This window comes from Malaclemys terrapin, chromosome 1, assembly GCF_027887155.1.
Source record: "Malaclemys terrapin pileata isolate rMalTer1 chromosome 1, rMalTer1.hap1, whole genome shotgun sequence".
NCBI classification, from domain to species: domain Eukaryota; kingdom Metazoa; phylum Chordata; order Testudines; family Emydidae; genus Malaclemys; species Malaclemys terrapin.
The window spans coordinates 87004716-87020991 of NC_071505.1; the positions used below are offsets into that span (position 1 = coordinate 87004716).

The 16276-nt window shown below is 44.4% G+C and overlaps 1 protein-coding gene across 1 annotated transcript in view; it reads left to right on the forward strand.

Annotated features, from left to right (window-relative positions):
* Positions 1-16276, forward strand: part of LOC128837714 (solute carrier family 23 member 1-like) — a 69319-nt gene that overhangs the window by 51681 nt on the left and 1362 nt on the right. Inside the window, exons 9-12 of the mRNA XM_054029099.1 lie at positions 8704-8868; positions 11284-11392; positions 12204-12299; positions 13126-16276. The exon at positions 13126-16276 is cut by the window's right edge and continues 1362 nt beyond it. Of these exons, the coding sequence (XP_053885074.1) occupies positions 8704-8868; positions 11284-11392; positions 12204-12299; positions 13126-13391 (636 nt within the window). The 3' untranslated portion in view covers positions 13392-16276. The remainder of the gene's footprint in view (positions 1-8703; positions 8869-11283; positions 11393-12203; positions 12300-13125) is intronic.

The window sequence follows — 16276 nt, forward strand, 5'->3', positions numbered from 1 at the left end:
CCATCGCTGCTGCAAGCCTGAACCAAGAACTTTGCCATTACTGTATGTAATTGACTCCATTTAACCAATCCTAACTCTCATCTCTATCTTTTTCCTTTTACGAATAAACCTTTAGATTTTAGATTCTAAAGGATTGGCAGCAGCGTGATTTGTGGGTAATACCTGATTTGTATATTGACCTGGGTCTGGGGCTTGGTCCTTTGGGATCAGGAGAACCTTTTTCTTTTACTGGGGTATTGGTTTTCATAACCATTTGTCCCCATAACGAGTGGCACTGGTGGGAGTACTGGGAAACTGGAGTGTCTAAGGAGATTGCTTGTGAGACTTGCGGTTAGCCAGTGGGGTGAGACCGAAGTCCTCCTAGTCTGGCTGGTTTGGTTTGCCTTAGAGGTGGAAAAAACCCCAGCCTTGGGCTGTAACTGCCCTATTTGAGCAATTTGTCCTGAGTTGGCACTCTCAGTTGGGTTCCGCCAGAACCGCATTGTCACAGTGGCGTAGTCGGCAGGATCCACAGAACCAGGTCAATTAAGCTTTGGGTCAGAACCCCATGCTATCCAAATTTGAATTTTGGGATTGAGAGTTTTGTTGGTTAAAGAGCTGCTGCAATGGCTGAGCAAAGAGCATATGAGGGACTTGGCAAAAAAGCCCTGGAAAATTTGTGTTCAGAAAAGAGGATAAGCTTTAGAAAGAAAGCTACAAAGGAAGAACTGAGAAATCTGTTAATAGCCAGTGATCAGGGGGCAAGAGCACAGCCCTTACCTGAGGCTGCAGAAGATGCAGAAAAAATTAGGATGCAAAGGGTGACAAGTAAACTGCAATTTGAGCATGAACAGAAGCTAGCAGAGCTTCGATTGCTGGAGAAGCAAAAAATAGCAGAATTAGAGAAGGAGGCTGCTGAGAGAGAGCAAAAGGCTGCTGAGAGAGAGAAAGAGGCTGCTGAGAGAGAGAAAGAAGCCGATCAAAGAAAGAAGGAGGCTGATGAGAGAGAAGAGAGAGCTCGTAAGGGGCGTCTAGAGCTGCTCGTTGCTGAACAGGAGACGGCCAGACTTCAGCTCCAAGTAATGGAAGAGCGGAGAAAGTCATCCCCACCTGGTACTCCACTTCCCCCCCGCCATGAGAAAAACTGGGAAAGGATGTGTCCCATTTACAACGATACTGAGGATATAGAGGAGTTTTTGTCTACCTTTGAACGCCTCTGCAATCTGTACCAGATCCCTGAGGGTCAGCAAATGCCTGTCCTGCTGACCAGACTGACTGGAAAAGCCAGGGAGGTATTTAATGACTTGGGGGAACAAGAAGCTTTAGATTATGGGCAGTTTAAAGATTCTGTGTTAAGGCGGTTCAAGGTTACTCCTGAATCTTACAGAGTTAAGTTTAGAGAGTTTAAAATGTCTAAGGATTGTACTTTTGTAGAATGTGCTCATAAGCTAATGGGTTTTGTTAAAAAGTGGGTTGTGGGAGCCAAGGCGCATGGGAGTTTTGAAAAACTGCTGGATTTAATAACTTTGGAACAGTTCTTAGACATTGTGCCTGACAATGTGAGAGCAGCTGTGTGTGACAGGGACCCTGAGTCAGTCCTACGGGCAGCAGAGATTGCGGATGCCCATACCCAAAACAGGGCTCGAGAAGGGTGTAAAACCCCGGGGAAAAGTAATCACCATTCTCCCCAGTTCAAGAGGAGGGAAGGATTTAAAAATAAACCTGACTCTTCTAAGGGAGTTCAAGGGGGCCTGGAGGGTAGGAACTCACATCCCAGGACGGAACAGGTTACATGCTATCACTGTGGTATCCTGGGCCACATAAGACCAGACTGCCCGACACTGAAGGGCAGCCCAAAACCAGCAACCCCAAATGCCACGGCAAATGCTAACCCTGTTGTTGTAAACTCACAGGCAAGCCACACAGAGCCCAGCATTGGTGCCCTGTGTGCAAATGCTGTTTCTGTGGTCTCTGAAGAATTTGACCTTAAAACTCACATTAAAGCTAAATATGGGGGAAATAACGCAGAGTTTATTAGCAGTGCAGAAGTGAATGGAGTAAGGTGTATGGCATGGAGGGACACCGCAGCAGATATTACTCTGGTTAAAGCAGGTCTTGTCAGGAAGGAAGATTATTTGCCAGGTGAAGATGTAACTGTTGTAGCCTTATCTAAGTATTTTGTCAGGGTGCCTTTGGCTAAAATCCACCTGAAATGGAAGGGTTTGGAGGGCACCATGGTTGTGGGAGTAAAAGACATAATCCCTAAGGATATTATGATTGGAAATGATATTAAAGCTATGGTCAGTCAAGTTAATACAAACCAAGCACAAGAGAGGATTGATCCTAAGGTTGTGCCTATGGAGGGTTTCTCCAAAAGCTTGTCCTTGGAAAGTAGCTGTTTGGCTGTGAATGAAGTTTCTGAATGTCCATCTAATGTCTCAGAAGTAAATCTGGAATTAGATCAAGCAAAGGGAGAGGAGAACAAGGAGATTTTGGATGAGTCTAGGCAGTCTTGTGAACTGATGGCTTTATCTAGTCAGCAGTTTGGGGAGGCAAGGAGAGTGGAAAATGAGTGTCCCTATACCTTATCTGTTTCCTGTGCGAAGAATAGCGACAGTGAAGGAAATGTGCCTGTGTTTGTCAGGGGTATTGACTTGCCTATGGAGGAAGCTACCCCAGTCTCCAAGCGGTTGTCTGTGAACAGCCCGGTTTGCTGGGACAAGGGAAATGAAATCCCAAACTGTATGTCTAGTAAAGAAAAATGCGTCTCCAACTCTTTTTTGTCTGTGGAGCCGACAGAAGGTGCCTTTCGGCCTGTGATGGTTGAGAGTAATTTAGCTGTCTCAGAGTTGGTTCTGAATTCAACTAAAGCCCAGGAAGGGAATGGTCCTAAGTTTGCATCTGCTGGGGAGAATGGCACCGTAACTAGGTTGCATCCAGTTAGTGTCTTAGCAAAATCCCAGAGACCAGAAAATTCTGGTGCTTGTATTTTGCCTGTTGCTCATGTGTGGTTGGAGAAGGGTGTAACAACTCTGTCTGATCAGGGTGATACCCTAGCCAGGGCACAAGGAGAGCGGAAAGGTAATTTGGTTGTGGTACCTACGGACAGTTTAACAACTTGTAGCAAAAAAGAAAAAATTCCTAAGCTTGTGTGTGGCAAAGAGAAGGGAAGTATTTCTAACCTTTTATCTAGGAAGTCTATGGGTTTGCCTGAAAGGGGATTGTGTAGAGATCTGCCTGATGGGCCAAAGGTAATCCTGAATGCAAATAAAACCCAGACAGAGTCTGTTGTTGCTCAGGAAAGTGTTCCTTTAGAGCAAGCCCTAGGTGAAGAGGGTAAGGGCAGAATTTCTGTGAGGGGTGGCTTGCTGCTTAGAAAAGCTCCTGGAGAAAGGAATCCTCATGGTACTCGGTGCAAGCAGTTCCCTGCAACTGAAGGGTGTGAGAGTGATTTAATCAAGGAAGTTTCAGTTCCTAGCAGCCAGAAATTGTCTGTTGTGAATGGATCCACTGACTTTCCTTTTAAAAGATCCAGTGTGGGTAGCTTTGAGAAGGTCTCAGAGGAAATAAAAGTTGTTAAGGAATTGAGGCAGCCCTATAACCAAGTGGCTGTGTGGGGCCAACTTGTTGGGGAGACAATGGTGTTGGAACAGGAATGTCTCCTTTCTGATTCTTTAAACGAGCAGTTTGTGCTTCAGGGTTTGAGGACAGATTTGGTTACTGATGTGTCAGAGCAGAGCAGTTTTATGGCTGAATGCTTGAGGATGCGGGGGAGAGCAAGCAAACTCTCACCCGCAGACTCTTTGGATTTGTGTGGTATCTCTTTAAGGCAGAGTCCAGCCTTGGAAATTATAGCAGTTAAGGATATGAAAATTGGTGGACTGGCTCTGGTCTGGGGTAGTGCAAATTACTTGCCTGGCTGGGAAAGGGAGGACTTGCTAATAGCTGTTAGCACAGAGGGCCCACCCCATCAGCCAGTGAATTCTGTTAAGCAAGAGAAATCAGGGTTTGATTCTGCAGGACAAGGAGGACAGAGAAAACTGAATTTTGCAAAGGGAAGCCACAGGTTAACCCTAAAATGCCCAAACTCCAATGGTATTGAGCCAAAGGGGTGGCATGACAACCATGATTGCAGATGGACACTTGCAATGAACTTGTTGTTATTGCTTAATTTTGTAATGAATGTGTTGCTATTGCCACAAACTGTAAAAATGTACAATGTGCCTAATCTTTTGGAGAATCCCTTGAACATGTTAAAAGGAATACATGAGAACACACGTTACGTTAAAAGGCCTTGTTACACTGGGGTTTCACAGGTAATGCCTATAAACAATATGGGAACTTTTCACAGGGGAAAAGGCATTCCAGACCTAATGTGCTGTATGAAAAGGAAGACTGAGGCACACTACCATATTGCTTTCATGGCTAAATGCCAAGATTCCTGTACTATGAAGAACATTAATATCTGCATTTATTCGATGTTAATGGGGTTCCAAACATTTGCCTGAGCTGGTATGGATAAAGTAGCTGTTTTCTTTAGCTCTTGGCAAGATCACATGACACATACAGGAACCATGCTGCCTGAGCTGGTATGGATAAAGTAGCTGTTTTCTTTAGCTCTTGGCAAGATCACATGACACATACAGGAACCATGCTGCCAGAGCAGATCCAATCCACTATTGTTCTAACTAAGTTTTACCTTGAGGTTGTAAAGAGGTTCAATCATGTGGTTGAACATGATTTTGATAAACCATTTCTGTTATACACGGGTATGGCTTCTAACCCAATACTAGCTGTAGTAAGACAGAACCCAGGATGGGGAGCTCTTGGGATGCAGTCAGAGATGTTTGTGTCATCCCTTCCTGCATCAATTTTGCGTTGGGGGTGTGACGTTATTGACATAAAATGGGACCGTATAGATCATTGTTGCAACCAAGGTCCTGTAGTGGCACCCAAATCTTGTATAAAGGGGGTCAAATGGGGTGTCTAGGACAAGGTTATGGTTTACTGGTTATGATTATGCTGTCTATATGTGTGTATCAGTTTTGTAGTTGAAGTTATGAATATTGGCTCTATACTGTCTGTATGGCAAACTTATGCTATGCTTCTGGGTGACATCCCAGACAAGCTGAGATTAGCTCTGCCTAGCCTGCTTGATGGCCCATTAAGGACCATCAGCTATACAATGGACCCATTGAGAGAAGGCAGATACGCCTTGTAACTCAGCAAAGTATGCAGGGACTGGCCCATGTGACTCCAGACTCCATTTTGCTGTAATTTTCCACAGTAAGAACAAAGAGGTGTTCTTACACCTGGAAAAGACTATATAAGGCTGATGCCTCATCTCCATCTTGTCTTCAATCCTGCTTCATACCTCTGGAGGGACTTTGCTACAAGCTGAAGCTGTGAACAAAGGACTGAGGACCCATCCCAGCGGGGGATGTATTCCAGAGACTTGATTTGAACCTGCAGTTTATTCCATCGCTGCTGCAAGCCTGAACCAAGAACTTTGCCATTACTGTATGTAATTGACTCCATTTAACCAATCCTAACTCTCATCTCTATCTTTTTCCTTTTACGAATAAACCTTTAGATTTTAGATTCTAAAGGATTGGCAGCAGCGTGATTTGTGGGTAATACCTGATTTGTATATTGACCTGGGTCTGGGGCTTGGTCCTTTGGGATCAGGAGAACCTTTTTCTTTTACTGGGGTATTGGTTTTCATAACCATTTGTCCCCATAACGAGTGGCACTGGTGGGAGTACTGGGAAACTGGAGTGTCTAAGGAGATTGCTTGTGAGACTTGCGGTTAGCCAGTGGGGTGAGACCGAAGTCCTCCTAGTCTGGCTGGTTTGGTTTGCCTTAGAGGTGGAAAAAACCCCAGCCTTGGGCTGTAACTGCCCTATTTGAGCAATTTGTCCTGAGTTGGCACTCTCAGTTGGGTTCCGCCAGAACCGCATTGTCACAGGGGGCCTGCGTGAAAACTTCTAAGCTTAACTACCAGCTTAGATCTGGTCCACTGCCACCACTCCCAATGTGCTAATTCCCTTCCCTGGGTAGCCTTGAGAGACTCTTCACCAATTCCCTTGTGAATACAGATCCAAACCCCTTGGATCTTAAAACAAGGAAAAATCAATCAGGTTCTTAAAAAGAAGGCTTTTAATTAAAGAAAAAGGTAAAAATCATCTCTGTAAAATCAGGATGGAAAATAACTTTACAGGGTAATCAGACTTAAAGAACACAGAGGATCCCCCTCTAGCCTTAGGTTCAAGGTTACAGCAAACAGAGGTAAACACCCTAGTAAAAGGTACATTTACAAGTTGAGAAAACAAAGATAAAACTAACACGCCCTGCCTGGCTGTACTTACAAGTCTGAAATATGAGAGACTTGTTCAGAAAGATTTTGAGAGCATGGATTGATGTCTGGTCCCTCTTAGTCTCAAGAGCGAACTCTCCCCAAGACAAAGAGCACAAAAAAAAACCTTCCCCCCACCAAGATTTGAAAGTATCTTGTCCCCCTATTGGTCCTTTGGGTCAGATGTCAGCCAGGTTACCTGAGCTTCTTAACCCTTTACAGGTAAAAGGATTTTGGAGTCTCTGGCCAGGAGGGATTTTATAGTATTGTACACAGGAGGACTGTTACCTTTCCCTTTATAGTTATGACAGGTGTGTCCTCACACTTTCTATGGGTCATCTCGATTATCACTTCAAAAGTTTTTGTTTTTTTTTCTCCTGCTGATGATAGCTCATCTCAGTTGATTGGCCTTTTACAGTTGGTCTGGCTACTTCCACCTTTTCATGTTTTCTGTATGTATAAATATCTTCTTGCTGTATGTTCCAGTCTATGCATCCAATGCAGTGGGCTGTAGCCCATGAAAACTTATGCTCAAATAAATTTGTTATTCTCTAAGGTGCCACAAGTACTCCTGTTCTTTTTGCGGATACAGACTAACACGGCTGCTACTCTGAAACCAGTTAAGCTGAAGACAATGTAGATAATATTATTAGTTTCCTGCAGTATTACACATCTTTGATCTTAAGGTTACTTGGACATAGTCACATATATAATTAAGATATGAAAGGGATTTAACATTGTTAAACATTGCTTACATTGTTATACTTCTAACAAGATATAGGTAAACACAAACATATACACTTAGCATCTACCCTTGGATTCTTATCAATACAAAGTGAATGAGTTGGGGCTTGCTACCCTAATTAACATTTCTTTGATACCCATACATAAGTGGATTGTCTTGATTACAATTGTAAGGCCTCCTGTTAAGTTGTTATGGATCATAGACAGGTTGGCTTGGCTGGTCTGTCAGTGTCACATCTAGTATAAATAATTATTTGGGCCTTTACTTAGATAGATTTGTGGTTTTTTGTTTTTAAATGGAAAGAATACTGCGGCCTTAAAACCAGGGGACAGAAAAATCAGATTGAAAGATGAACAGAAAAATATGGATTGCTTTATTTTGGAACACCGTATCACCACCTCCCCAGAATGGATTTACTAATATCTCACACACCAAAAGGTGTTTGAAAAGGGACAATAATAGTTCCTGAAACTAGTTTTGCCGACATCATTAGCCAAAAAACCCTCTTGTCTGAAACATGAAATTCTTCACATATTAGTAGGGGAGGAGTAAAACGATTCATTTAATTTTAAAATGTCAACAAGGATTATATAATTCCTCTGCTTAAAACATGAACATTTTACATCGTAGTGTGGTTCTCTAAAACTTTCCATGAAGCAACATGCTACTTTTAGTTGAAGGTCCAACAAGGGTTTGGTAGTCTTTCTCCCTTAATTTACATAACCATTCACTTCTCCTGAACATCTTTAAAGTTTGTTCCACAGTTTCTGTTTTTCTTTCTTATTCACATACTTTGCCAGATATGCGTGAGAGGAGAAACTCTTAGTGCTTGGTGCATTGCCTGACTAGGAATCTCCCTGGCTTTATCCAGTGAAAAGTGAGAGAAAAGTTCTCTCACTTAATATATCTGGGTTATGGTGTATATGGACAAACCAAAGTACCTACCCAGTTTTCTTTAACAAATGCTCAATCTGTCATTGAAAGAGAGAGATCAAAGCAGACACTCTCTCCAGCGTCCAAACGCGGCTCTCCAAAGGCCATTAACTTCAGTGCGAGGAGAGTTGGCCGCCAAGTTTGGAAGCAATTCGTAAGCATCGCTCTGTGCTCATGTGAAACTAGACTCAAAAAAACCAAATAAACAGTTACAACGTAAGTTCCAGTTGGCCCTTGGAGTTTTTAGAGTGGTGTCATAGCAAAGCCTCCAGCAAAAGTCATTAACACAGTAATTTATTTATTATCTTTTTGTGCATGGCCCCAAACTAACAGTAACGGTTCACTGTTATTACATGATAGAGTGGCTGACAGTGGTAGGGTATTTCCAGGCTAAAGGATCTCATGCAACAAGGTAAATCCATGATTGTTCTCAGTCCAGGTTGTGTTAATTATACAGTATTCTTTATAAATCTGCAATTACCGTGCAGTTTGTGTACCAGATCCTGTGAGGTGGCTATGTCAGTAAAAACCTCTCAGGCTGCAGTTTGAATCCTGGAATTTAACCTGATATTGAACGACCTAATCTAATTTGTAAATCTGGGCATGGTCAGACTATGCAATCTCTACAGCCTTCCATCCTCTAGTTCGGTGTACTTTTTACAGTGATTCTGTGCTGTCCCTCTTGACACAGGTAGGAAGTAGAATAGTGATCGTTGCTGGTGGCTGCGTGTTGCTTGTGATAGGCATGTTTGGGAAGATCGGCGCTGTGTTTGCCAGCATACCAACACCCCTGATTGGAGGACTGCTCCTTGTGATGTTTGGAATCATCACTGCTGTGGGAGTTTCCAATTTGCAGGTAACGGCCTCAAAGGATTTAATTTACAAGACCAAATACTCTTGAGAGAGAGTTTTGGTCTGCAGTCAGGTTCCCATTCAGTGCAGTTGTTTACTGAGACAAGTACCTCATCACAAAAACCACTGCTGTAATTCACACTGGTTAGCAGTCATGTTGGCAATTTCATCAAAGAGGCCAATGAATGGACCAAAAGAAGGCTCAACTGTAGTGGAGTCACCAGAAACTGAGTCCCCTGGTTAACTTGTTGTGGGACTGCAGTACTACTAAGGGTACGTCTTCACTTACCGGAGGGTCCGGCGGCAGGCAATCGATGTTCTGGGATCGATTTATCGCGTCTGGTTAAGACGCGATAAATCGATCCCGGAAGTGCTCGCCGTCGACGCCGGTACTCCAGCTCGGCGAGAGGAGTACGCGGCATCGACGGGGGAGCCTCCCTGCCGCGTCTGGACCCGCGGTAAGTTCGGACTAAGGTACTTCGAATTCAGCTACGTTATTAACCTTAGTCCGAAGTGGGGGCTTAGTGAAGACCAGGCATAAGGTACGCAAATTCAGCTACGTTAATAACGTAGCTGAATTCGAAGTACCTTAGTCCGAACTTACCGCGGGTCCAGACACGGCAGGGAGGCTCCCCCGTCGATGCCGCCTACTCCTCTCGCCGAGCTGGAGTACCGGCGTCGACGGCGAGCACTTCCGGGATCGATCCGGGATCGATTTATTGAGTCTTAACCAGACGCGATAAATCGATCCCAGAACATTGATTGCCTGCCGCCGGACCCTCCGGTAAGTGAAGACGTACCCTTAGTCCGAAGTGGGGGCTTAGTGAAGACCAGGCCTATTTGGCCAGTGATGTCAAAGTTACAGTGGCATGGTTACACTACTGGTGATCCCTACTGTCACCCCAGAGGCAGTCTTTCCTGACTGGTTGATTTGAAGCACATTGGTGTAGGGAGGAGGGAAGCCTGGATTGCTGCTGTCTTGACCTATTTTTTTTTCTGGTTAACTCCATTAGTTCCACTGGAATCATATATCCTGATGCTAGTAAGGCTTTTGGTACAGTCCCACATGACATTCTCATAAGCAAACTAGGGAAAAGTGCTCTAGATGAAACTACTATAAAGTGGGTGCACCACCACTTGAAAGACTATACTCAAACAATAGCTATCAATGGTTTGCTGTTGACCTGGGAGGATGTATCTAGCTGGGTTCCCACAGCGGTCAATCCTGGGTCCAATACTAGTCAGTAGTTTCATTAATGACTTGGACAATGGAATGGAGAGTGTGCTTATAAAACTTGCAGGTGACACCAAGCTCAGCAGGGTTGCAAGCACTTTGGAGGACAGGATTAGAATTCAAAACAACCTACACAAATTGGAGAATTGGTCAGAAATCAACAAGATGAAATTAAATAAAGACAAATGCAAAGTACTTCACTTAGGAAGGAAAAATCAAATGGACAGCTACAGAATGAGGAATAACTGGCTAAGTGGTAGTCCTGCTGAGAACAGTCTGGGGGTTACAGTGGATTACAAATTGAATATGAGTCAACAATGTGGTGTAGTTACTAAAAAGTTTAATGTCATTCTGCACTGTAGTAACAGGAGTGTTGTACGTAAGACAAGAGAGATAATAGCCCTGCTCTACTCAGCACAGGTGAGGCCTTAGCTGGAGCAGTGTCCAATTCTGGGTGCCACACTTTAGGAAAGATGTGGACCAACTGGAAAGAGTCTAGAGGAGAGCAACAAAAATGATAAAAGGTTTAGAAAACCTGGCCTATGAGGAAAGACTAAAAAACCCAAAACAAAAAAACTGGACATCTTTAGTCTTGAGGAACAAAGATTGAGGGGGGCCCTGATAACAATCTTCAAATACGTTAAGGGCTGTTATAAAGAGGACAGTGATAAATTGTTCTCCATGTCCACTGAAGGGAGTACAAGCGGTAATGGACTTAATCAGCTGCAAGGGACATTCAGGTTAGATATTAGGAAAAACTTTCTAACTCTAAGGGTAGTTAAGAACAGGAATAGGTTACCAAGGGGGGTTATGGAATCCCCATTACTGGAGGTTTTAACAAATGCCTGTCAGGGATGGTCTAGGTTTACTTGGTCCTGCCTCAGCACAGGGGACTAGACTTGATGACTTCCCAAGGTCCCTTCCAGCCCTATAGTTCTGATTCAGTACTAATAAATGCCAGCTGATGACATGGCTCTGTGTATATCCGTGTATTTCTGCATACATTTGTTAATTTCAATTCTACTTTAAACCGCTGTTTCTGCAATAGCGTATGAAATTCTGCCCCTAGTAACTGTCACTGCCTATGTGTATGCGGGTACAAGGATTCATCAGCAGGTCCAAGCAGTTTATAGATTTTGATCATCTTGAGCAGTATGTATTAACATATGTAATCTCTCTGTACAGTATGTGGACATGAACTCCTCAAGAAACCTGTTTATCTTTGGATTTTCTATATATGCGGGTCTGGCAATTCCCAACTGGGTAAACAAAAATTCTCAAGTGCTAGAAACAGGTAAAAATGAGCATCCTCATTTATTGGGACCATCCTCCCAAATATGAAACTAAAGTCAATACTGATACAGAGAAGTCACCTGAAACACAGCCTACAAATGTTATGGGTTAAACCCATGAAAGTTGCCTAGCGGCTGGCAATCCTGCCTTCTGGATGTGCTGCTGTAGCACTTACATTGTAAGGAATTTTTAAGATGTAGCAATCTCTCACTGCTAAATGAATACATGTTAACAAATACAGACTTTGCAATGCAAGGAATCCATGGCTCCCATTCCTTTTGGAATACTCCAGTGTGAGAAGCAATTAGTAAGAGGAAGAACTGGCTTATTATCATGGCTGAATTCTGATTGGAATATCTGTCTTTGGAACATCCTTGTGGCTATCTCCCTGCAGTAAAATACTGCCTTTGGAAAAACAAAGGGCCAGAACCTCTTGCTGATTACAAGAGGGTGACTCTAGTCCCTTTCTTGTCCTTGAACTGTTAGCCCACACATTGTGTCTGTTGCAGTTAATGTGTCTGCCCCCAAGATCTTACAAGTGTCTTTTTATGAATTAGTAAGTCACCTTGTATGCTCTGGCCATTATATAAATTAAAAACATACACATGAAACTATCAGCAGGATGAAGCTATTTTAAATTGTAAAGCAGCAAAATCTCATGCCCTGGTTTGGAAGAGAGCATGGTATTTTCTGCTGTTGAGCTTCATGTCTCTCCTTGGCAAGTGAATGACTTGTGGCAGATTGTCGTTGGTTCTATTGTTGGTCAAATGTGTGTCTTTGGGTCCCATAATGAGGTTTTGTTTTTCTTTCAGGAATTCTCCAGCTAGACCAAGTGATTCGAGTGCTCCTCACCACTGGCATGTTTGTGGGTGGATTCCTGGCGTTTATCCTTGATAACACGATTCCAGGTCTGATCAGCTGTAGCGGTCTAGCGCTCTGCTTCCTACAGTCTCCCACCGTAATCACCAACAATTAAGCTCCACTGGTGGGAATAACGGTGGGAGTGCTCGTGTAGGGCGCCAGGTGCGGCTGGCATTTAAAATGCCGACAGCCATCTGAGGCAGAGCTGGGGGTAGTGTGATCATGGCTGCCATCTTGCCGGACACACCTGGGACCTCCAGAGTTAAAAGCATGAACTGCTACAGCTTGAGCTAAAGAGTCAAACCTCCACAGCGAGGAGGCTGTGACAACTCATATTCTCTGTGCACCAACACAAAGGAGGACCTGTAACACACACCCACTAGGGGTTTACACTGGAAATGGTGGGACATGTTAGGAAAAATACCTACTGTGCGCAAAGCCCTGGCAAGATAGGCTGTAATGTCTACTGATAACAGAAAGGTTTCTGTTTTGAGCAAGCTTAAGGGGGGAGCTGGGGACATGGGGAGAGGAAATGTGCACTCAGGCTAGTTTTAAAAGGGATTATTTTAACTGTAGACAACATGCATGGCATGTGATAGATCCACATTGTAATCAATGGAGAATCCAGCTTACAATGCTGTTGTATCAGGAAGAAAAGTATCTTCTAATAGTGTTAGTTAATGTTTGTTGAATGCTTTGAACATAGGAAGAGCTAGTGAAGTGTGAAGTATCAATATATCGTATTGCACTGAGAGACTAGGCTGGGAGTAGTACGATTCCAGAACTGTGTGTAATTAGGAAACTGCGCTAAATATGTGCTTAAGTCTGTGTTAATGGTTCCTCAGTAACTTTCCTCTCACTTCCTTTTGGTAGGAAGCCAGGAAGAGCGAGGACTCTTAGCATGGAAAGAGACCTGCCAGGAGGAGTGTGATGAGGCGCGCGTTTTGGAAGTCTACGGTCTTCCATTTGGGATAGGCACCAAGTTCTGCACCTCTTCTTGGGTTCAGCACCTCCCAACTTGCCCCAAAAGGCTATCTGGATCCAAGAGAAAGGAAGAACCAAAGAGCCTCAAACAGGAAAACAGTTTCAAAATAAGCTCAGAAAGAGAACCAGAGCTAGACATTGATACAAAGATATAAGCCCATGGTTAGGAGGTGGACTCATTTGCAAAGCACGTGCCATGAAAACCATGTTTACAGACAACCTGATAGAGGTTGGAACAGGAGAATAGGTGATAAAACTTGTTTTCTATTCCCTGCTCTGCCACTGACTCCTTATGTGACCTTGAGTAAGTACCTCACCTCTTTCTGCCTCCATTTATCAAGATGTAGCAAAAAATATACTGACTGGGGAACAGCCTGGCCAGAGGCCATCAGCACTTATGAAGGAACTTGTTCCCCCCCCCACACACACACACCAGGGCCACCCAAAGGATTCAGAGGGCCTGGGGTCTTCGGCGGCGGGGGTCCTTCCGCTCTGGGTCTTCGGGGCACTTCGTCGGCAGGTCCCGGAGCAAGTGAAGGACCCACCGCCGAACTGCTGCCGAAGACCCGGAGCGGAAGGAGCCCTCGCCACCAAATTTGCACCGAAGACCTGGAGCAGAAGAAGCTCTGAGTCTTCGGCAGCGGGTCCTTCACTCACTCTAGGTGTGTTCGGCAGCACTGAAGGACCTGCCGCCGAAGACCCGCCGAAAACTCTGATGGGGGCCCCTGAAAACTCTCCCTGCGGGGCCTGCGGCAAATTGCCCCACTTGCCCCCCTTCTGGGCGGCCCTGCCCCAGACTTTCTCTTTGTGAGCCATGACAGCCCTGATCAGGTTCTGAATAGCATATACACAGCAGTGTTTCCCTCTCCCATTGATCAGCTGTTTGGGAGCTGTGACAGCTCCCTTCCATCCCTAGCTGATCACTGGGAGCGACAGAAAAGTGCATATGCTACTTGGGCCCTAACCAGGACTGTCAGGTGTTACATGGGCTCCTCTCAGTACTACCATGAGGAAGGGGAACTTTGTCGTATGATGTCTCTGTATGGGGAAGAGACAGGAGAAGAAGGGAATTGGGAAAGAAAATTCCAGTATAAAATGAAGGAAGGGACAGAGAAAGAACAAAAAGGCAGTTAGCTCCATTTGTGTGTGTGATTTAGGCCTGGGCTACACTAGCAGGGGGGTTCGAACTAAGATACGCAACTTCAGCTACGCTATTCACGTAGCTAAAGTTGAAGTATCTTAGTTCGACTTGCCTGGCCGTCCTCACGGTGGCCAGTCGACTGCCGCGGCTCCCCTGTCGACTCTGCTTACTCCTCCTGCCGAGGTGGAGTATGAGCGTCGATTAGCGGATCGATTTATTGTGTCCAGCCGAGACGCGATAAATCGATCCCCGATACATCGAACACTTAGACGTACCCTTAGAGCAGTGTTTCTCAACAACAAGTCTATGGACTGGCACTGGTCCCTGAGATCTCCCTGATAAAGTTTAGGAGGCAGCAAGTTGGTCCCTGGTATCAAAAAGGTTCAGAAACACTGCTCTAGAGAAAGGTGGCCTTGTGACTGACCTGGCTGAAGAAGAGACTTTTCAGTTTCCAAGCAGTTTTAAAAAATTAGGGCAGGGGGAGGGAATTGTTTTGGTCGAACCAAAAATGACATTTTTCAAAATTGTGGGGTGAATTGAAAAGTCAAGCAGATGAACGGAATGTGTCGGTGATACAGAAATGAAACCTTTCAGTTTGATTTTCAAGTGTTTTGACAAAAGCAAAGGAGTCATAAAATGTGTTTTGGTTTGCAACCTACAAATGATTGTACATTTCCTCTTGGTTTCCTTGTTGGTATTATCATCCAAGGGGCTGTATCTGCTCTCTGGTTAGAGGAGAAATTCTGGTGCTTTTAGGAGTCTAGTCTTGGGCCCCAATCCTGCAAAAACTTACGCATGTGCTTGGACTTTCTGGGTTCCATGAAAGCAACCCCTACCCCCCCCAAAAGGCTTAGGGGAATCTAGGGAGGCTGTGGAATTGGTGATCTTTGAAAGGAGTGTGGGCAGACAAAAGAGACACAATAGTGAATGCAGGGCCTAATAGCAGCATATAAAGATCAAACTGTGAATGGAAAAGATTTCTTTACAAGTCTTGATGAAAGTCCCACGGTACAGATCACATAAACATCGTCATTCATTATTTAAGTGCTGTGTTCTCAGCTCCCTCGGAGGGAAGGACCTGCCGCCGAATTGCCGCTGAAGAAGAAAGCACCGCAGTGGAGCTGCCACCGATCACGATCGCGGCCTTTTTTTTTTTTCCCCGCCACTTGGGGTGGCAAAAGCCCTGGAGCCAGGCCTGGCCCTGATCCTGCAAAAACATATGCATCTGTCTAACTTTGTGAGTAGTCCCGTTGAAAAATGGGACTTCTCACAGTGTGTAAAGTTAAGCACATGCATAAGTCTTTGCAGGACTGGGACCCAAGACTAGACTAGGAGCAGAGAAGGCAGGCCATACTTACAGAATGGGAACTGTATCCTGGGAACAGACCTGGGGTTCCTGGAAGAGAATCAGCTGAACATGAGCTCCCAGTGTAAAGACTGTGGCCAAAAGGGCTAATGTCACTGGATGTATAAACAAGCGAATCTCTAGTAGGAAGGTGGGAGGTTATATATGTGGCACTGCTGCCACCGCTGCTGGAATACTGTGTCCAGTTCTGGTGTCCACAGTTAAAAGAAGGTTTTAAAAGTTAAAAGATCTTTATATGTTGATAAATTGGAGAAGGTTCACAGAAGAGCCACAAGAATGATTGAAGGATTCGAAAACATGTTTTTATATTGAAAGATTTAAGGAGTTCAATCTATTTAGCTTATGAAAGAGAAGGTTAAGGGATGTCTTGATCAATCTAGAGATGCTTCCATGGGGAACAAATCAGGTAATAGTGGGCTCTTCAATCTAGCAGACAAAGATATAATATGAACCAATGGCTAGAAGTTGAAGCTAGACAAATTCAGACTAGATATAAGGCACAAATTTTAAGTAATGAGGGTAATTAACCTTTG